This window comes from Cibotium barometz, chromosome 60 (genome assembly GCF_041138505.1).
Source record: "Cibotium barometz isolate CiBa-2024 chromosome 60, ASM4113850v1, whole genome shotgun sequence".
NCBI classification, from domain to species: domain Eukaryota; kingdom Viridiplantae; phylum Streptophyta; class Polypodiopsida; order Cyatheales; family Cibotiaceae; genus Cibotium; species Cibotium barometz.
Window position 1 is genome coordinate 28,522,208 of NC_141105.1, and position 22,315 is coordinate 28,544,522.

Below are 22,315 nucleotides of genomic sequence, written 5' to 3' on the forward strand. Positions count from 1 at the left end.
TAGAGAGAAAATAGAAACAGAAAAAGCAAGAGAGAGCACGTGTGTGTGTTGTTTGTACTGCTGGCCGGGTACTAATGTACATGTTGCAGGCGATGGGCTACCGGCGGCTACAGTCGGGCAGGTGTCTAGGGCTATATAGCCAGGCGGCCAGGCCTGCGTAGCCAGACAGCCAGGCCTACGCAACCTAGCGCAGGCGCCCAAGCCACGTGGCCTTGTGGCCAGGCCTACGCCAAGCTGGCACAGGCAGCACCGGCCGTTCAAGTGGCGACAGCTGCACGGGTGACGCACACAGGTGCCAGCAGGAAACCATGTATCGGCAGCAGTCGACGACGGCAGCGCAGGTTGACGTCAGCAGACAGCAGCACGCCGGCGGGGTTAATCAAGGGGGAAAGAAAACAAGGAAAGCACACGTCTTTTTTGGGGCTTTCGTTTTTTTTAGTTTTACTTTAAAAAAAAAAAGTTTAAAACCCCCTCCCCTCCAAGGTTCAAAAGTGTTTATTTTTTTTAAGAGTTTAGAATATATATATATATATATATATATATATATATATATATATATATATATATATATATATCTATACAGGATTAACCACAACCCCACCTCTCTCCACATGGGCAAAGGAGGTGGGACTATTTCAAAATAACCACTCCTCCTGTAAGCGTGAGGAGGAGCCAAATCTCACCAAATCTCACATCTTCCAATGCAATTTTGAATTTAAATCTAAGAAGATCTCATCTCACATCTTTCAATGAAATCTTTGTATACATGCTTACATACCTATAGATACACACACTTATATATATTATGTATGTATGTATATCTATAGGTATGTAAAGCATATATATATAAATAGTGTGCATGTGCATGTGCATGTGTGTGTGTGAGAGAGAGAGAGAGAGAGAGAGAGAGAGAGAGAGATTACATGTAAGATGCAGTGAGCACACCTCACCACTCATCCCTACCATTAAAATTTAATTAATTAAAATTATATATGTGTATAAATCTATTTAAGTGTGTGTGTGTGTGTGTGAGAGAGAGAGAGAGAGAGAGAGAGAGAGAGAGAGTTTCTATGTGAGAGAGTGTGCGTGAAGACAGAGAGAGAGTGTGTCTGTGTGTGTGTGTGTGCATGAGAGAGAGAGAGAGAGAGAGGCTGAGAATTTCTATGTAGGAGATAGTTTGTGTGGGAGGAGATAGTGTGTGTTTTCATTAGTGTATGTGCGGTGTGTACATGTGTGTGTGTGTGTGTGAGAGAGAGAGAGAGAGAGAGAGAGAGAGAGTACAGATAATTTCTACGCAAGAGATAGTTTGTGTGGGAGGAGAGTGTGCGTTTAGAATAGTGTATGTGCGGTGTGTACATGTGTGTGTGTGTGTGTGAGAGAGAGAGAGAGAGAGAGAGAGAGAGAGAGAGAGAGAGAGTATATGCATGCATGTGCGTACATCTGCATCTATGTGTAGAATGTGCGAGAGAGAGAAAGAGTGAGATGGGGCAGACCTGGAGAGAGAGAGAGAGAGAGAGAGAGAGAGAGAGAGAGAGATGTAATGAGGGAGGGTGAAAAGTGAATGGGAGAGAGAGAATTAGGGTTAGAGTTCATGTGGGAGACATACACAGAGAAACAAGAAGGGAGAGAGAGAGAGTTGTGGGGATAAGTCAACTCACCAAGATGAGTGTGTGACTTCCCTATCACACATGTATATTGCACTAGTACACATAGTGCACTTAGTACATTAAAAGTACTAAGTGTACTATGTACTATAACTTATGGGCTTGTACACACTATAAGGGTGGGCATAATGCCTTTACCCCAACAACCTCCCACTTAAAGGCAAAGTGCCCTTAAATGAAGGAAAAGAAAAATCAGCATGTACATGATAATATACAAGGCCATATCAAGGCTGAAACTGGCCTCATCCAATGCCCATCAAGTGTCTGCAATGAGCAAACCGCTCCGGAGGCAAACTCTTTGTCAACAGATCAGCCGGGTTGTCATCCGTATGAATCTTAACAAGCTGAATTTGCTTGTTCTCTATCTCCTCTCTGATGAAGTGATACTTCACATCCACATGCTTCGTCTTTGCATGAAAGACAGGGTTCTTTGCCAACTGGATGGCACTCTGACTGTCACAATGCAACAATGGAATATCCCCTGTATAACCCAAATCAACCACTAACCGAGATAGCCATAATGCCTCCTTGCAAGCCTCTGTGGCTGCAATATACTCGGCCTCTGTAGTAGATAAGGCTGTGCACTTCTGCATCCTGGATATCCATGACACAGCACCTCCTGTGAATGTAAACACATAACCGGTAGTAGACTTCCGGTTATCTGGATGACCGGCATAATCCGAATCCGTGTAACCATGCACTAATGCATCCTGGTTGCCAAAGCAGATGCACATATCCTGTGTGCCCTTCAGGTATCTCATGACACCTTTCACGGCTTCCCAATGCATCTTGCCAGGTTTGGCCATGTATCTAGTAACCACTCCCACTGCAAATTCAATGTCCGGCCTGGTAGCAACCATGGCATACATGAGACTGCCACAAGCTAAAGCATACGGAACCTTGGCCATATCAGCCCTGTCTCTACGCGACTGTGGGCTGTCCATAGCACTGAGTTTCACATATGGAGGCAAAGGAGTACTAGTCTTCTTCCCCCCGTCCATATTGAACCTCTGCAAAACTTTGCCAATGTATTCCTTCTGAGACAAATACAACACATGCTGATTTCTGTCCCGAAGTATCCGCATATCCAAAATGTGATTTGCATCACCCAAATCCTTCATATCAAAGGTTTCATGCAGCCTCTTCTTCAAGGTATCCATCTCCTTACGAGATTTCCCGGCAATCAACATATCATCAATGAGGATCATTAGACTGCCATCCAAAGCTTTCTTGGTGTATAAGCAATGATCAATGTCACTTCTTCTGAATTTCTAGGATTTCATGAATGTATCAAATTTATGATACCATTCCCTTGGTGCCTGTTTGAGCCCATAAAGACTCTTTTTCAGCTTGCATATAAGCTTCTCCTTTCCATTCACTGAATAACCCTCTGGCTGTTGCATATATATCTCCTCATGGAGATCACCGTGAAGAAAAGCAGTCTTCACATCCATCTGAATCAAGTCCAGATCATCATGTGCAACCAAAGCTAACACAGCTCTAAGTGTGGTCATTTTGACCACTGGAGAGAAGATCTCATCAAAGTCCACACCATGTTCTTGCTTGAAGTCCTTAGCCACTAACCTGGCTTTGTATCTTGGCTTTGCGTCAGGTGCAACTTTGAGCCTGTAAACCCACTTGCATGGCAAAACCTTCTTGCCTGCAGGTAAATGCACCAACTTCCATGTTCCATTTTTGTGCAGAGAATCCATCTCTGACTTCATGGTACGCTCCCAAAGAGCCTTGTCTGCCCTCTGTAAAGCCTCCTTATAACATGAGGGCTCCCCACAATCAGTGAGCATCAAGTAGTCAACCCCTGGAACAAACCTGTCAGGGGCTCTGGAGGGTCTTGTGGACCTCCGTACCCAATGACCATCATTTGCAGGTTGCTGTCCAGCCTGCATATCACCCATTGGTGGCTCCTGTTCCATGCCATAAGGCTGAAAAATCATGCCCGGTATCTCCTCTAACTGTGGTATATCCATAGGGATATCTTCTGCCATCTGTGGCTGTCCATTTGGACCATTTTCAGCACCATTTAAGGGCTGGTTTTCCTGCTGTAATGGCTGATTTACAGCCCTTGGTTGTTGTCCATGATGTCCATCATCATCAAAGATGACTCTGCCAGGTTCCTGTTGCCTTGCAGGCTCCTTATACATGCATGTTTCATCAAAAATGACATCATTGCTGCGTATAATCTTTCTATTCACGGGATCCCAAAGTCTATACCCCATTTCACCTCTGTCACCATATCCTAGGAATATGCATTTGTGAGACTTGGGATCAAGTTTGGTGCGCATTTCCCTGCGTATGTGCACGTACGCAACGCAACCAAACACTCTCAAGTGCTTGTATGACGGAGGCTTCCCTGTCCATACTTCCTCTGGCACTTTCCCACCAAGCCTCGTGTTCGGTGACCTGTTTATAAGATGAACGGCTGTCATAACAGCTTCAGCCCAAAAACCATGAGGTAACGCAGCATGTGACAACATAGAACGGACCTTCTCCTGAATAGTCCTGTTCATCCTCTCTGCTGTCCCGTTTTGTGGAGGATCATAAGGAGTAGAAAGCTCCCTCTTGATGCCTTTAGCATCACAAAAGTCCTGAAACTGTTTGGACATATACTCTCCACCATGTCGGAACGCAAAGCCTTCAGTGTTTTGCCAGTTTGATTCTCAACAAGAGCAACAAACTTCTCAAACACTGAGAATGTATCACTCTTCAAACGAAGAGGATAAACCCACACCTTACGTGTGGCATCATCAATCAAAGACACAAAATATTTTGCCCCTCTCAAAGAAAGCTGAGGTATCTCACATACATCTGTATGCACAAGCTCTAACTGAGCATCTTTCTGTCCAAGAGCTTTCTTGTGGGGGCACTGTAGTTGCCTACCATATATACAATGCTCACAAAACTGAAAACTTGAAAACTTTAAAGAAGGCAAGTAACCCAAACGAGACAATTGCTCCATTCCTTTGACACTCATGTGTCCCAACCGGCTATGCCACATAGAAATTTCCGGCAGCTCGGTTGCATTTACATTAGCATGGTGACAAACACCTGCATGCATGAAGTAAAGAGTGTCCACCTTAGAGCCTCTGGCAACAACCAGTGAGCCCTTACTAATTTTCCACTTTCCACGACCAAATGTGGTAACATAATCAGCATCATCAAGCTGTCCAGTAGAAAGCAGGTTCTTCTTGATCTCAGGCATATGCCTGACATCATGGAGCATAAGCTGTGAGCCATCTGAAAATACAAGCCTCACATCACCTCTGCCAAGAATCTTGCATGCATGGTTATCACCCAAATAAACTACTCCTTCATTGCCAGCAGTATACCTGACAAACAAGTCTCTGCAACCTGTGACATGAAAGGAGGCACCTGAATCAATGATCCATGAGTGCATACCATGACCATCTCCTGTAAGAAGTGAATGGGCATCAAGTGAAGACGTGAATAGGACCTCATCCTCACTGTCACCTGCATGTGACACATTGATTTCTTCAATCTTGACTCCACCTTTGCCCTTTTGCTTTGATTTTTGGCTTCATCTTTGTCTTTGTCTTTACCTTTTCCCTTTTCCTTTTGATCATTTTTCCATTTGTAGCATTGCTTTTTGATGTGTCCCTTCTTGCCACAATAATGGCATTCCAAGTCCTTTTTGGAGCGGGACTTGCTCCTTCCCCGTTCTTGGCTTTTACCCCTTTGCTGGGATCTCCCACGTGCATTCATTGCATTGGACTTTCCAACAGAGTTGTTTTTCCTGTTCATCTCTTCTTGAAGAAGAGCACCCTCAACATCTGCATATGACAGCATAGCATTCGAATTGCTAGTGGCTGTCCTGAATGTGTCCCAACTCTCTGGCAAAGTGCATAAGAGAAAGGTGGCTTTGAACTCATCGTCCATTGCCAACTTTTGATTTATAACTTGGCTGACAATACCATTAAACTCATTTAGATGGGCTGCCATAGATGCCCCTTCCTTCATCTGAAGACCTATGAGTTTCTTCAACCAATACACTTTGCTTGAGGCACTTTGCTGGGTATACAAGTCCTGCAATCTCTGCCACATTCCCCAAGCTGTCTTCTCTTCACGAATGCTGAAAAGTAAAGAGTCTGACACAGACAACATGATAGTAGATCTTGCCAGCTCATCCATATCTTCCCACTCTTCAGCAGTAAGAGAAGCGGGCATTACACCCCTTTCTTTGATGGGCTTGTGCTGCTTCTTCTGGAGCAACACATTATAGCACTGGGTTTGCCAAATATCATAGTTATGTGAGCCTTCAAGCTTCTTGATGTGAAGCAATGAAGAGCTCTCACCTGTGGTTGCCATAGCAATATGCAACCTGTCAATGCCCGACTCCCTGCAAAATGTGCAAACACTGCACCAAAAGCACACAAAGTGCTCACAGTTGTTCTCCCAAGCTTTATCTCCCACTGCGGAAGCAAGAATGCAACTTTTCTCCCACTGTATGTGATGAAATCACCAAAATCTGGTTGCTGCAGATTTAGGACAGCACCTTAAATGTGCTCTGTTCCCCTTCCAAAGTACTGTACAGCAGTACTAAGTGCTCACCAATGATGTACCAAACCTGTACCGGCAAGTACAGCAGCTGAAATTGAACCTTTTCCTCACTCAAATCATTGTACAACCATGCCAAAACTTGCACAAAGTTGTGCCAAATCTGTACCAGCAGGTACAGTAGCAATAAATGCTCTCCTGGCTGTCCAAATGAGTGAAAATCAGACTTTTACAGTCCCGTACACTGCATACAACAGTCCCGAACAGAAATTGGGCAAAAGCCCTTTGACTGCAAGCTGATTTCTGAGGATTCAAGGCATAAATGTCTTGCCTGCTGCTTTGCCAAGCTCAACAAGCATAAAATCTTGAAAGGCCCCTTGATTTAAGATCAATTGCTGATCATACATGGTACATTGACGCACATGAAGGCATCCAAAGTCTTCACGATGCTTCCCCCTGGCCACATATATATCCAATACATGAAAGCCCCTTGATTTACAGGCACATTGAGTGCTTGTAAGGCATCAACACATTATCCACACCATCAAATGCGATTGCCTGCATGCAAATCAATCCAATCGGCACAAAAGCCCCTTGATTTGCACTGCAATTCGCTGCAATTTTGCCCGAATGTGCGATTTCTCACATCATACAGCATGTATGAGTGCTTAATTGCACAATTACATCAAAAGCCCCAAATTTCGACATCCAATTTCTTGCAAATTGATCCTGATTTAGGACAGCACCTTAAATTTGCTCAATTGATGATTGTACCTGCTCAATTCGGCACCTGACCTGCTCAATTGATGATTGTACCTGCTCAATTGCAAATTGGACATGCAAATTCCAAAAAAATTGAAGCAAATACCTCAGGTTTCTGATTTCTGTTGCAGGAAAGGGGGGAGTCGTATTTACACGTGAAGGAGATGATGCTTCTGTCACTGTGCAGGTACGGATTCAGGTGTGCAGGCTGGGAGCTGGCTGCGCTGCAGATTTAGGTCACCTGCAGGTACTGTACGGGCTGGGCTGCGTAGCTCTCCTCAGCGGGTGACGTGGAGCTGAGCGCCTACTTACGCGGACCAGAACCATGCAGGCGTTGCAGCCTTACGCTCCTTATCGCTGGTAGCGGGGTAGCTGGGTATGCGCCTGGTTCTGGTTCGCAGCCAGTTACGTGTCCACGCTCACGGCACCAGGTATGCGCCTAGTTCTGGTTCGCAGCCAGTTACGTGTCCGCCTGCTTCGCCTAGCGCAGGTAGCCAAGTTTGAATGCGCTGGCCTCCTCGCTACCTCATGTCTTGCTGCCCAGCGCTGACACCTAGTCGATGTATTGCTGCCCAGCGCTGACACCTAGTCGACCTGCTTGCTGGCGGCGTTTAGCTCCTCACCTGCTGCGAGCTTACGACTGGCTGTGGGAAATCCTTTGCACCTTTTCCTCGTGGTTGCTACTTCTCCAGCAACATGGGCCTGCGAAGCTATGAGCACCCTTGAGAACAAAACCCTAAAACCAGGGCTCTGATACCAGTTGAATGGGAGAGAGAGAATTAGGGTTAGAGTTCATGTGGGAGACATACACAGAGAAACAAGAAGGGAGAGAGAGAGTTGTGGGGATAAGTCAACTCACCAAGATGAGTGTGTGACTCCCCTATCACACATGTATATTGCACTAGTACACATAGTGCACTTAGTACATTAAAAGTACTAAGTGTACTATGTACTATAACTTAGATGCATTTATTTGAGAGTGAGCATGTGCATGTGTGTGTGTGTGTGTGTGAGAGAGAGAGAGAGAGAGAGAGAGAGAGAGAGAGAGATTACATGTAAGATGCATTTATTTGAGAGTGAGCACACCTTACCACTCATCCCTACCATTAAAATTTAATCTAAAATTTAATTAATTAAAATTATATATATGTGTGTAAATCTATTTAAGTGTGTGTGTGTGTGTGTGTGAGAGAGAGAGAGAGAGAGAGAGAGAGAGAGAGAGTTTCTATGTGAGAGAGTGTGCGTGAAGACAAAGTGTGTGTGTGTGTGCATGAGAGAGAGAGAGAGAGGCTGAGAATTTCTATGTAGGAGATAGTTTGTGTGGGAGGAGATAGTGTGTGTTTTCATTAGTGTATGTGCGGTGTGTACATGTGTGTGTGTGTGTGTGTGTGTGTGTGAGAGAGAGAGAGAGAGAGGGAGAGAGAGAGAGACGACAGATAATTTTTACGTAGGAGATAGTTTGTGTGGGAGGAGAGAGTGTGCGTTTAGATTAGTGTATGTGCGGTGTATACATGTGTGTGTGTGTGTGTGTGTGAGAGAGAGAGAGAGAGAGAGAGAGAGAGAGAGAGAGTATATGCATGCATGTGTGTACATCTGCATCTATGTGTAAAATGTGCGAGAGAGAGAGAGAGAGAGAGAGAGAGAGAGAGAGGGCAGACCTGGAGAGAGAGAAAGAAAGAAAGAAAGATTTTATTAACGTCTTCCAAAAGACCGAACTCGGCCTATGAGACAAATCGGAGTACCTGTATGGGGTATCCTCTGTCATCCCAACAAAATGAAAAAGTACTGATCAAAAAAGCTGAATCTGGGTGTGCAAGGGATGGAGCTCTACTACTAGGAGAATGCAAAGCTATATGCATGGAGTATACAATCATGATATGCAACCTAGCTAGCTCCATCCTGTACCATATTGGGGGTATAAAATGGTATACATCAGTGAAGGGGGTGTCCACAGTTCCCTAAAGAACATGCCTGGGTGTGCTCTGAAGCGAGCCAGTCGCTCCGCACCCTCTCTGTGAAACTGAGCTCTGATCTCTGTCATCTCTCTCTGGTATAGGCGTGGTGTCCGAAAGCGAGGTGTCCTCTGTCTCCTGCGGGCTCTAAGTGTCTCTGCTCTCTGGAGAGTAATTCCTTGTCGTGTAGGGGCTGGGAGGGGGATGGATCTCTGAAAAAATGTAGTAATCTGTGTCTGTCGCCCCCCCTCTGGAGCTGTCTGAGCCTGAAATAATGTCTCTCTGTGGCGTTGTATGTCTAGAATGTATCTCCCAGTATGCGTTGGTTTGCTGCCTCAAAGATCTGGCGTAGGGAATGTGGCTCTCTGAATAAAATGGGATATCTCTCTCTGATGGCTGTATATGCTCTGCATCTGCATACATAATGCTCCTCACTCTCCACCTCCTCTCTGCACAATCTGCATACCCTCTCCTCTCGGGGGATCCGTGCTGCTCTGCCAGTCTCAATCTCCAATCGGTGTGATGAAACTCTGAGCTGACCAATAGCCACTCGGGAGCCGTGTGGTAAGAAGCCCTCCATGTATCCAGGCCTCTCTATAAATCCATCATCAGTGATACTCATGAAGTGATCTCTGTAGTATAGCATCTTTGGTGGAAGAGGTTGTGTAGGCGATATCCATGTCTCTCGTGTATAGAGCTGCCATAGATCCTGTCTCAATACTCTGTTCCTCTCACTATGAGAGAGACGGATATGTGGTGCATCCCTGTCATACTGGAATGGTGGTAGATGATCCATGTCTAGGCCATGCTGTGAGAACCAATGTGTGACCTGTGCATACCATGATCCTCTGTCTCCTGCCTCAGCCAACTGTCTAGATGCCTGAAAAGCTCTGTATGATAATCTGTCTTGTGGCATCTCTCTGAATCTGTCTAGCAGGCATATAGTCTGAAATATGGCCTCTACCATCATAGGAGGCGCAGCAAACTCTGCTCGGATAATGTCATGAGGTACTGACGGTTTGCTGCGTATCATGCGTGCCATCATGAGGGCTTGTGTCACCAATTGGCCGACCATTTGGTCCATTCCTAGTTTTTGCGTCTCGTTCACTTGAGGCCAGGCCGGTGTCTCATGTGAAGAGGCCAGTATTTTGCTGACATGGACGGGAGCCAGACTGGTGCCACCCGTGTGTTAGCAGGATGGTGTCGTATGGACGGGAGCCAGATCAGTGCCACCCGTGTGTGACCTGGACTGAGTTCGATCCATGGGACTGTCACGCCATGGAAGAACCAGTATTCGTGCCGTGTTTTACCTATGGGACTGTCACACCTTAGGGAAACTCGTGCCTGGAACTGTGTCTTACCTATGGGACTGTCACTCCATAGGAAGACCAGGTTTTTATGTTTTTATGTCGTGCCAGTTTTGTGCCGACAGATATTTTGTACATGTTCCATGAACGGGAGATATGTCCATGTTACTATTTGCACATGCACACATAATTTGCATGCTTGAAACTGTTTTCGCATGACATGTATTTGTGTGTTTGCCTGCCTGACGTGTTACTTACTGAGCGGGGACGCCTGCCAGTGAGTCGTGAAGTCTGCTCTGTATTCTGACAAGTTTCAGTGCATGTGAACAGGTGGTAAGTATGTTGCACATGTAGTTTTTAATATTTAATTCTAACCCCTTTGTTTTATAAGGTTAGGGGTTCACACTTATTTAAAAGTGGGCACCCCCTTTGGGCACCCACTTAGGGGCCAAGGTGGGGAGCCTCACTTTTAAGTGAGTGTGGGGGTGGGCATGGTCACCTACCCCCACTAGCCCCCCACATGCAAACGTGGGTATGACCAAGGTTATCTCCACATGATTATTATTAAATATGGCTCTCTCCATCAAGCGTAAAAGAACATCGCTTCCTTCTAGCGTTGAATCCATCAACCGGCTGCTCTTCCTACGCAAAGGTGGTTGCCATCTCTCCTTTACTACTGCACACACTCTCTCATCCAGGCAACAGCGCTGCAGGCGGCTATCCTCCCCAGGCGGCTGGCTGCAACTACAGGCGGCTGCCATCTCCTCCTGTACTGTTGCGCATACTCTCCCAGGTGGTTGGTTGCATCTGCCCTACAGGCTGCTGCTCATACAGGCGACTACACCTGACTGCTGGCGGCTACTTCTCCTTCCCTGCACAGTGGCGGCACTTCCTCCATACAGGTGGCTGCGCCAGTTTTCTGCAGGCTGTTTTGCCTACACCAAGGCGGCAGCTACCACCTGAAGGCTCTGCTATAGCCGGCTGCTCCTTCAGGCGTATCACCTCTTCAGGCTGCAGCCAGGCGACAGTATCTGCAGGCTGCCCATCTTCTACCGGTTGCACCTTCTCATGCTCCCTTGCAGGCGCTTGTAGTGTTCATCTACAGCCAGGCGACTGTGTGTGAACTCCTATAACCAGGTGGCTACATCCTTGATATCCTCCACTGGTAGCTACACACAGACAGATACCTCGGGTATTGATTTTCTATCAACCATTTACAAGTAAGTGATTTTCAGATTTGAGTAAAGTATTATATGTTTAAATCTGATAAGGGATTCATCCCTCTACGGCCACACCTGTTCGGTGCCGGGTTGTCCAAGCTGTATTGGCGAACCTCGGTCCAAAGGTGCTGAGATCGGGAGAGCCAGGCGTTAGTACGAGAGCGCCTGTTTGTGCGTGGTCTCGGAACACCAGTGAGGCGCTCTCCGCGGAGTCCAGTGAAAGCACAGGACCGTAGAGATTGAACCACACTAGTGGTCGTTCTGCTTCGAGTTTCTACATCGAAATCCGAGCCTATTTGTTTGGTACTGTTTTCATATGTACATGGACATTATCTGGTTCTCAGAACCCATGGAGCATTGTATTCATTAAAATACTCCCAATAAATATATCATATATTGAGGGGGGGGTCGGCCCGTTCCGGCCCCAGTGCTGGTGTCCATCTTTCCATTTCTGTTCATTTAAATTCAAGTTGTTTTAAAGTTGTCCATTTCAAATTTGTGGTTTTAAAGTTGTGCTATTAAGCGTGTGGGTGTCCAACGGAGTCTTTCCCACTTGACGGGATCGGTTTCAGCCTGTGGTCTCTATCTGTGTCCACCAATGGGTAGCAAGGCCTGGCGCCCATACTGCTGCTCCATACATCAATGCCGGTGTGACTAATGTGTCAAATAGCCACCCCTTCGTCCGGGGCTCCTGAAAATGCGCCTGGTGGCACTGTCTCTCTAGCATAGCCAATCTGCATATCCCTGTGTCAATCTAGCTCTGGCTGCTGAACCCATGGTGAAGCGTGTGGCTGCTGCAGAGAAGGTAACCCCTAGGTACACGTATGATGTCTCCACCTCCACCTGGCATCCTGCGAGAGTGAATGTCAGCTGACTCCTGCCCTGTCTCGATGTATGAAAGACCATAAACTTGGTTTTCCCAAGGTTCACAGTAAGACCCCTCTGTGTGCCGAAATCATCGAGTGCATGTAGATGCTGCTGTAGACCACCTAATACAATATCATCAGCATAGAGCATAATATGTACTGAGGTACCTGCTAAATCAACTCCATCTCCGCCTCCCCGTGTAATGAAGTCAGCCACCTCATCAATGTATAACCCAAATAGCGTGGGGGAAAGTGGGCATCCTTGCTTCACACCAATGGTGCTAGCAATAGTCTCGGACATACCTCCTGGACATCTGACTCGCCCAAAAACCTGCTCATATAATGCATAGATGCCCCATGTCATATCTGCTGGTATGCCAAGAGACTGCAGGCGCTGAAAGAGCCTCTCTCGTGGTATTGTGTCAAATGCCTTGCGGAAATCCACAAAGCAGCAATAGAGCTTTCTCTTCCTCACTCTGGCCTGATCAATCATACACCTCAAAGTGAATACATGGTCAGTGGTAGAGAAAGCTCTCCTGAAGCCTGCCTGCCCTGATGAGCGTAAACCTGCTCGCTCAGCATATAAGCTAAGTTCTTGCTCCAGCACTGCACCATAGAGTTTGGCCAGCACGTGGCCAACCATAACCGTCCTGTAGTTGCTCGGATCGAGCATATCCCCTGTTTTGTGAATCGGCACAATGGTGTGCATCGTCCACTCCGCAGGCAAACCCTCTGCTAGTGCCCTGTTAAACAGGTGTGCAAGAAAAGGAGCTAAAGAATCTACTGCATATATGAGATGCTCACCCTGTAGGCCCATACGGTCGGCGGCCCGTCCATGCTGTAGGCGGCGGATAGCTTCCTGTACCATCGAGTGGGTAAAGAAGCTAGCTGTGGTAGGTCGAGGCTCCTGTGGCTGAGGTATAGGTGGCTGCTGTGGGGCATGGTATAGACCCTCTGCATATGTGTGCCATGTCTGTGGGTCTGCAATAGGTGTCGGGGTCCGAGGCTCTCTGAAGTGCCGCCATGAGACAGGGCTATCTCTGCTCATGAAGAAATGAAAGATCTCTAGCTCCTGTATCTCTGCGAAGGCCCGCCTTTTGCGGCGAGTAAGTCTCCTCATCTCTCTCCTCGACTCCTGCTCTGTGATGGCTCCCAAGGCTCTCTGTATGCGGAGCCGTGAGTATAGGGCTCTGCACTCGTCATCATACCATCTGTTCTGGGGCATAGTCCCAGGTCTCACAGGCTCTCCTGAGTGTACACGATGTGGGAAGCTCTGTAATGCAGCCGTGTGTAGGAGTGATGCCAGCTGGGCTGTAATGGTATCCATAGATGCCAGGGGATCCATGAGTAGGAGCCCATCCTCTACTCTGCCAGTGTATATGTCTGCCATGTCATGTGTGAAGTAGATGGTAGTGTGTGGCGTCCGTATGTGGGGGGCTGGTGATACTGGTGATCCAGCTAGTGAAAATGCCAAGTATGTATGATCTGCCCCAATAGGACGAGGTGGAATGGAGAATGAGGTGACAAGTTGTGATGCCTCCAAAGACCCCATAATGTAGTCTACCACCGTGCCTCCGGTCCGTGTATGACCCCCATGTGGGAAGCATGTCAGTCCTCCTGATCCCGGCCACTGTAGCATCCCGTTATAAATAACGAGACGATGCCTGGCTCCCAACTCTAGTAAGTGGTCCCCATAATGTCCTCTGTCTGGTCCAGTGTCCTCTGATGCCCGACTAGCTCCTATCTCCTCTAGATCCACAGGATGGAGGATCTCCATGTTATCATAGTCATACACCTCACACTGTCAGCTCTGTGTATGGGCATTGAAGTCGCCCGTAAGAAATACTTCCCCTAGTGTAGAATAATGCATAATCTCCTCTGACAGACAAGTGTATGGCGAGGCTCTTGTCTCCTCCTCCTGTGGCATGTCCTCTGTAATGACATAGGAGGATCCTGATGGAGAAAAGTAACATAGAGCTATGTATATAACCCTGTCCTGTGAGAGCTATAAGCTGATCCACATGTATCTGGCCTTTGGATCCTGTGCTACCACTCTCAGTCTCCCCTGTAGCTCCCGTTTGAATAGGACTGCTACTCCCCCCGACCCTCTCGAGGTACCCTGGCGTGTGGTCCTCCTGTATGCTGACTCCCACTGGAATCCCTCTACTCGAGGTAGCCCTCTCTCTGGGCTCTGATGTGTCTCTGTCAGAAGTATGATGTCTCTCCCCACCATAACATGCTCCAGTCGTCCAGGCTGCACCCATAGTGAACCATTACAGTTCCATACTGCTATGTGTATCTCTGTCAGTGGCATGGTCTGTGTCCCATAGGCCCCAAACCGCTAATCCATGGGCCGGCCATCAATGATGACCCGACCATCCCGATAGAAGGCCTTCTTGCCTTCTCTCCTCGCGTGTAAGACTCGTGGCATGCAAGTTCTCCTATGCTCAAGCTGCATCCTCGTGAGATCATCATCCAAGAAAATAGGAGCTCCCTCTAAACCCCGTAATATGACCCTCTTCCTCATGAAGGTGACCCTCTCTGTCTCTCCTGCAAACTGTAGGATGAGGGCTCGCTTGCGTGTTGAGTCTTTCCCGGCTCTCCATGCTTTGGTGAAGGGGAGAGGGTGCTCTTCCTTGTAGCCGAGCTTCATGCATAGAAGCTGTCCATCTTTCTTGGGAGTGGAGTCGGGTGTCTCGGCTATACCTGTGACTCGAATGTTGAGGCGGCGGGCATGCCTCATCTTCTCCTCCTCAATGGTGGTGTGAATGATTTGGTGTTCTTCCCTTTGAGCCTCCTCCCTCACTTCTTTACGGATGTTCTTCTTCACCACCTCGACCCATCCTGACTGCTTGGCTTCGAGCTTTCCCTCCATGTCCTTTGTGATCTCCTTGGAGATCTCTTCTTTGATGGCCGTGAGAGTGTTGTCATTGATCTCCCCTTCTTCCTTCTCAGCATTCTTGATGGCTACCATTTCCACTTTCAATGCACTCACCTCCTCCTTGAGTGCCGTGTTCTCTTGTTCGAGGTTCGTGACCCGTGCTTCGAGGGCTATGATGTGCCTGTGTAGTTTGTTTTCCACCTCATTGAGGTTGGAGTCGGATGTCTTCTTGTTCTCCTTGATTAGTGCCTTCATTGCCATCTCGAGGGCCTCGAGTTTCTCTTGGAGACTCGGGGCCATTCCTCCAGATCACTCTGCAGTCCCTTCCCACAGGCAGGGAGGAGAGAGAGAGAGAGAGAGAGAGAGAGAGAGAGAGAGAGAGAGAGAGAGAGTTATGTTGCTGCCTTGGGGGCCTGAGCAAGGGTGGGTGGGCAAACGGCGGCAGAAATGGAGAGAGAGGGGGCAGAAATGGCGGGCAGAGGGGCAAAGTGGAGAGAAAGGGACAGATAGGCGAAATGGCGGGCAGAACAGAGGCGAAAGGGGGCAGAGGCGAGATGGAGAGAAAGGGGGCAGAAATGGCGGGCAGAGAGGCGAAGTGGAGAGAAAGGGGCAGGCGGGCAGAACAGAGGCGAAAGGGGGCAGAGGCGAAATGGAGAGCAAGGGGGCAGAACAGAGGCGAGATAGGCGAAGAGAGAGAAAGAGATGTAATGAGGGAGGGTGAAAAGAGAGAGAGAAAGAGAGTGAGAGATAGAGAATAAAAAGTATCTTTTAATAAAATATAAATTAAATAGAAAACATATATGTATATGTGTGTATACATGTGTGTGTGTGTGTTTTTATTTACATTTATATATACATACATACATATGTATATATATGTATATGTATATATGTATATGTATATGTATATGTATATGTATATGTATATATATATATATATATATATATATGTATATATATATATGTATATATGTATTTAGATGTGTATGATATATCTATCTATATATTTAAAAGTGACCACAACTTATCACCCTCTCCGCACATTAAAATTTAATCAAAATTAATTAAATTATGTCGATGTTTGTATTTATATTTTTAAATACATGTATATATGTATAAGTATATGTGTCTATGTATAGGTTTATGTATCTAAAACATAATATTGTATATACTATATATTTACATATGTGTATGTGTGCGTGAGAGAGAGAGAGAGAGAGAGAGAGAGAGAGAGAGAGAGAGAGAGTGTAAGTGAGAGAGAGAGATTGAGAGAGAGAGAGAGAGAGAGAGAGCGCTTCTATGTGTGGGAGAGTGTAAGAAGAGAGAGGGAGTGTGTGCATGTGTGTGTGTGTGTGTGAGAGAGAGAGAGAGAGAGAGAGAGAGAGAGAGCAGGTGTGTATATGTGTGCATGTGAGAGAGAGAGAGAGAGTTTCAACATTTGAGAGTGTGTGTGTGTGACAGAGAGAGGGAGAGGGCCTGTGTGTGTGTGTGTGTGTGTGAGAGAGAGAGAGAGAGAGAGAGAGAGAGAGATGGTTGTAGAGAGGGAATAGTTCTTTTCTGGAACCTTGGTCGGCCGCAGCAACGCGCGGGTGCAATACTAGTATATATAAATATAAACACACAAAAGCAAAAGCTAAGGATAGCTTTTGGAGATTTTTAGCTTTTGGGGCTATCTTTATAAACCCCTTAAGTGGGCTTCTTGCCACACATCTCTCAAGTTTTCAAGCTCTCAAGCTCTCAAGTTCACTCGCACTTTTGTTGTGCAAAGATCGAATTTTCTCCTCTTACCCTCTTCACGATGTCGACCCAAGAATCGGAGTTGGAGCCCCTTGTGGAACGTGAAGGCTTGTCGGCTACGGAAGATACCCTGATCTTTTTGACGATTTTGTGTCAAAATCAGATTTCCAAGAGTTCAAAGTAGCTCTCGAAGCTTCTTCGTCGGAACGTCAGGCACAAATCGCAGCCCAGATGCAAGCTTTGCAGAACTCCATCGCTCTATTGACCACTACCCTCTCTACTCTATCGGGTATAGATACCTTGGCTTCTGCTTTAGGCTCCAACATTACTCCGGAACCGTTCAGGGGCGAGCAAAAGCAGCGCACCAAGGAGATCGTGGACACGTGGCTACATAAGTGGCAAGTTCACTTTCAGTTTCATCCATATGATGATGGAAAGAAGATCCAGTTAGCAGTTTCCTGTCCGGCAAAGCTTTGCTTTGGTGGAAGGAACTCAACCCTAAGCCAACGACTTGGGCACAATTCGACGATGTCTTCAAGAAAGAATTCCTCTAGAAAGCGAATGATTATGATATTGTTGCCCGGTTTTCACTTTGACCATGACCTCGCAGCATCTCACTTATGAGGTCTACCTCCAGAATTTTAGGGACTTGCAGATGAAAACTACAAAGATGGATCCCACTACTCGTTTTGGGTTCTTCGTAGCTGGTTTACCAGACTCATACCGTTTACAGGTTAAAAATAACAAATGTAAAACATTGGACGAGGCCATTCATTCAGCTCATATCTATGATGATACAATGGTCTCTTCCAAGTCGAAACCTGTTACCGAGCAGGGGAACAAGCATAAAAGAAAATTCTCCGCACTTATGGCTAACACGACTGAAGGAAAGTCTTCGGACCAACCTTCGAAGAAATTAAGTTCGACACCAGCGAAGAAGAAACGACTCCTTAGGGCTTTAAAGCTCAAGAAGAAAGGACGTTGTTTTATCTGCGAAGAAAAAGGACACATGCGTAACGAGTGCCCAAAGCAAAAGGGTACCAAGACAAACGCAGGACCCAAGCCAAAGGCAGCTAACTAGTTGTCTTTGACAGGTACGTCAATTACTGTACTTTCTCGCCCTAGTACTTGTTCTGATTGTCTGTTCAATTCTAAAGTATTTGGCTTGCATGATCTTCTCCGAGTTTATGGAGAAGTGAATGGCCATAAGATTCACATTCTTTTAGACCCTGGCAGCTCACACAACTTTGTTAACTACAAACTTGTGCAGAAATTGAGTCTTGATACGACACCCAGCGATCATACCTATGAGGTACGCCTACCTACGGGAAGGCAAGTATGGGATCGAAAGGTGGAGATGCTTCCAATCCAGATTCAGGACTACAAAGATACTCTGGAATGCTTTGTAATGCACCTAGAGAATGTAGTCTTGTTATTAGGGATTGAGTGGTTTAAGACTCTGCAAGTCCAGATAGATTGGTCTAGTCATATTTTTTCTTTTTAGTATAGGGACACCCAGTATAGTATTTTAGGTGATTGTATTCATCCCTCTCAGGGACCTCTTGTAAATACAATTGATCTTGGAAATATAATGGATTCTTCTTTGTATACCGCTTTCCATTGTGTCTTGATTCCACTTTAATTTGGCCTTCCGTAGACGTTAATATGTATTTTCTTTTATTTCTTTCTTTCTCTCTCTCCCTCCTATTTACAGAGTAGTTTTCTTGATTTAATTCATAGCTTGCTAAGTTAGTAGCTACTCTAGCAGTTGAACCTCAAATTCTCTTAAATTTGTACCTCATCTCCATGTCCTTGTATTCTTTCCAAATCTTTTTCTAATGTTTTCCTTGTTTGTGTTTAGTGGTTGTTAAATAAGTGCAATCATAGGTTGGATACATTCCAATCTTATGAAGTATATAGGATCCTTTGTAATATTGTAAGCTACTGTAAAAATGATCTTTGGGTAACTAAGCTTTTGTGGAACCTGTAGAGCGGAGGGCAAATATGGAGCTGCAAAGGTTATGCTGCGACCTGCTGCCCTTGGAACTGGCGTTATTGCTGGTGGGTCTGTCAGGACAGTGTTAGAGTTGGCTGGAGTTGTCAATGCTATGGGGAAAGAGTTGGGAAGCAAAAACCCATTGAACAATGCACGCGCTGTTGTTGAGGCGGTTTCGGGTATGAAACAGTTCCGTGAGGTTGCTGAGAAGAGGGGTATCCCCATGGAGGAGCTTTGGCAGTAAACAGTAAGTGTGCACCCTTGAACTATGCCCCCTATATGTCGGCTGGTGTCTACTTGTGAAAAGCCTTGACTAAGGATGGTGAAACTGATGAATGCAGGTACCTCAACAATCTTCAAGAAGCTAAATGAAAAGCCATGGATCATGCATATATCTTTTGGTGCACCCTTTTTGCAGTGTGCTAGAGGTCGTCCAGCCACATGTCTCTATGAATGTGTTTTTGAAGAGTCAAATGCCACATGACCAACATGAGGGCCTAGGAAGAGCATTAGATTCAGCCCACCTAACCATGTAATGTTGGAAAATGTGCCACTTTAATGAGAACCTTGAGGTGGTGATTGCATGTGCTCAAGCATATTGAGGTCATATCACTTAAGCTTTGTCATTGTGATTGTTTGCCCTCTCATTTGCTGTGTACTCATGCAGGTGTGAAGTCATTCTTGCAGTGTAACTTTGCTAGAAATTACATGCTTTTTACTTGGATCGCTTGGGTTAAGAAAAGATCTCTTCGGTTCTTGTCCCTATTTAAGGAGTGCTAAAAATTCAGTAACACTAGTCATATGGAGGTCACATTCCTGTAGATGTACTTTTGTGGAGGTCTATCTCGGTTAGGGAATGGATTGCTTGCTTTCTCCATTCTAGCTATGGTCTGTCTACCGAGGGACTTTATTTAGGCTTTTGCTTGTAGGTGAAAATCTCTCTTTCAGCTAATTTTTTGTTGCTAACCGTACAATGCCTTGACTAAGGATGGTGAAACTGATGAATGCAGGTACCTCAACAATCTTCAAGAAGCTAAATGAAAAGCCATGGATCATGCATATATCTTTTGGTGCACCCTTTTTGCAGTGTGCTAGAGGTCGTCCAGCCACATGTCTCTATGAATGTGTTTTTGAAGAGTCAAATGCCACATGACCAACATGAGGGCCTAGGAAGAGCATTAGATTCAGCCCACCTAACCATGTAATGTTGGAAAATGTGCCACTTTAATGAGAACCTTGAGGTGGTGATTGCATGTGCTCAAGCATATTGAGGTCATATCACTTAAGCTTTGTCATTGTGATTGTTTGCCCTCTCATTTGCTGTGTACTCATGCAGGTGTGAAGTCATTCTTGCAGTGTAACTTTGCTAGAAATTACATGCTTTTTACTTGGATCGCTTGGGTTAAGAAAAGATCTCTTCGGTTCTTGTCCCTATTTAAGGAGTGCTAAAAATTCAGTAACACTAGTCATATGGAGGTCACATTCCTGTAGATGTACTTTTGTGGAGGTCTATCTCGGTTAGGGAATGGATTGCTTGCTTTCTCCATTCTAGCTATGGTCTGTCTACCGAGGGACTTTATTTAGGCTTTTGCTTGTAGGTGAAAATCTCTCTTTCAGCTAATTTTTTGTTGCTAACCGTACAATTTGACCGTAACTCGTATCTACCATGTGAAATACTGTATTGAGGCAAGCTGTCCAAGGGCATTATGCTTCAACAGATCGGCATGGTTGTAAGTCAGCAGCGTCGTCTTAAACAAGTGAAGGCAGAAGGTTAATGCATGGGTTTTGAATTTCCATATTTGATCATTACTCATCGTGAAGGCACTCAGCTTCAAGATATAAAATGCTCATTTGGAGATGAATTTGGTAAGCGACAAGATGCTAAGTAAGATTGGAAGTAATTGTTGGTGGATTAGCACTGTTTACTTGTGTTAAGAACCCCTGAGGTTTATCAGGATGTTGTATGTGTGTATCATGGAGGGGCTACATTGAGCAAGTGCTCGTTTAATAATATCCTAAAATTGAGTATTGATCTTCTCTTCGTAAGTATTAGTGTGCATGTGCAATTCAAGAGCTTCCTTAAATTAATAAGAGAATATAAAAACATGATACAGGATACAGTTACACGAACATATCATGTAGCTTGTACATGAAGTACAAAATTTGTTTTGAGCTCATTGGTAGATAGCCAGTGGAAGGTTTAAAGGAAATTATTAAGCCTATTCTTGAAATGCTGTAAAGCATAATTAATGAGTATGTAGCAAGGCTAAACGTGAACACTGAATGGAGAGGACAAGGACGTGTTATGATATGGTAGAAGTCCTTATGAGCGATGAAAGGCTAAACTTGAACAATGAATGGAAATGGTAGCCTATAGTAAAAGATTGAAGGCTACTTAAGGTTATCAAAGATGCAATAAAACATGTAATAGTAGTTATTGCATCACTAGCCCAATTTCTCAACCCATTGCTGCCAAAACGGATTAAATGAAGTTTGAGAAAACGTGCAGGACTGCTCAACAGGTCGATGGTTTTTATCCAAGCATGGTTCCTAGAAAACTGAAAGAAGTAACGAGTGTGTGAGATTCAACAAGGTTGCTCCCTATTGTGTCATGATGTCCAATATGCCTATTTCCTTTTGTGTCACGTGTCCAATTGACAGACCTACACAATTCACGTGCATAGGATGAGAAAATAGTGAAGAAAAATTCGATTCGCCTTGGAGATCGTGCACAAGCTTATGTTATGGGTGGCACGCGGTGGTGAGGAAACAAAGGTTGAAACCTTATAATCTTTCGAATTACTCAGTTTTGTAATGAAAAACCCCACTCCTAGTTAGTAAAGAATAGAAAGATTTCACCATGAAACTCATCGTCCCCATCCACTCGTTTTTAATCTTTCCGAAGTTCTAAAACCCAAAGTTGATAATGAGAATTGATAAAATAATTACCTGGAGGGGAGGGGTGGATTTTGTGCACATTTATATAACGTATGTTTAAAAATTATTTTAATAAACTTTTATTTGTGAATTTTGACATTTTAAATGTAAATTTGAAGATAATAAAAGCACTTCTTTTTGTACCAAATTAACATATATTTTCTCAAAATTTTAAATTAAAAACCTTCTTGTGGATGCAGATCGTTTTGTAAGTCAGATGCCATATGCTTCCCATATTACTAACTACTAGACAGGCTTCAACACACAATTCCCCATTTTAGAGCCCTTTCAGGTGTAAAATCAGGGGTGCTTACAATGCATATTATGCCTATACTCGGATCTTTTTTACAGGATAATCTACAGAAAAGCCCAACTGAAACATTAATAGTTACCTACACCGTAGGACTTCGAGTCCACTACATATCATTGAGCAAGAAAAGGCCAAGGGGTTTTGGCCAATCAT

General features: G+C 45.3%; 1 protein-coding gene across 1 annotated transcript in view; it reads left to right on the top strand.

Moving 5' to 3' along the window:
- Positions 1-19,527, top strand: part of EMB3113 (Ribosomal protein S5 family protein) — a 40,393-nt gene extending 20,866 nt beyond the window's left edge. The window contains exons 2-3 of the mRNA XM_086793848.1: positions 18,910-19,162; positions 19,257-19,527. Of these exons, the coding sequence (XP_086649974.1) occupies positions 18,910-19,159 (250 nt within the window). The 3' untranslated portion in view covers positions 19,160-19,162; positions 19,257-19,527. The remainder of the gene's footprint in view (positions 1-18,909; positions 19,163-19,256) is intronic.
- Positions 19,528-22,315: the final 2,788 nt, after the last annotated feature.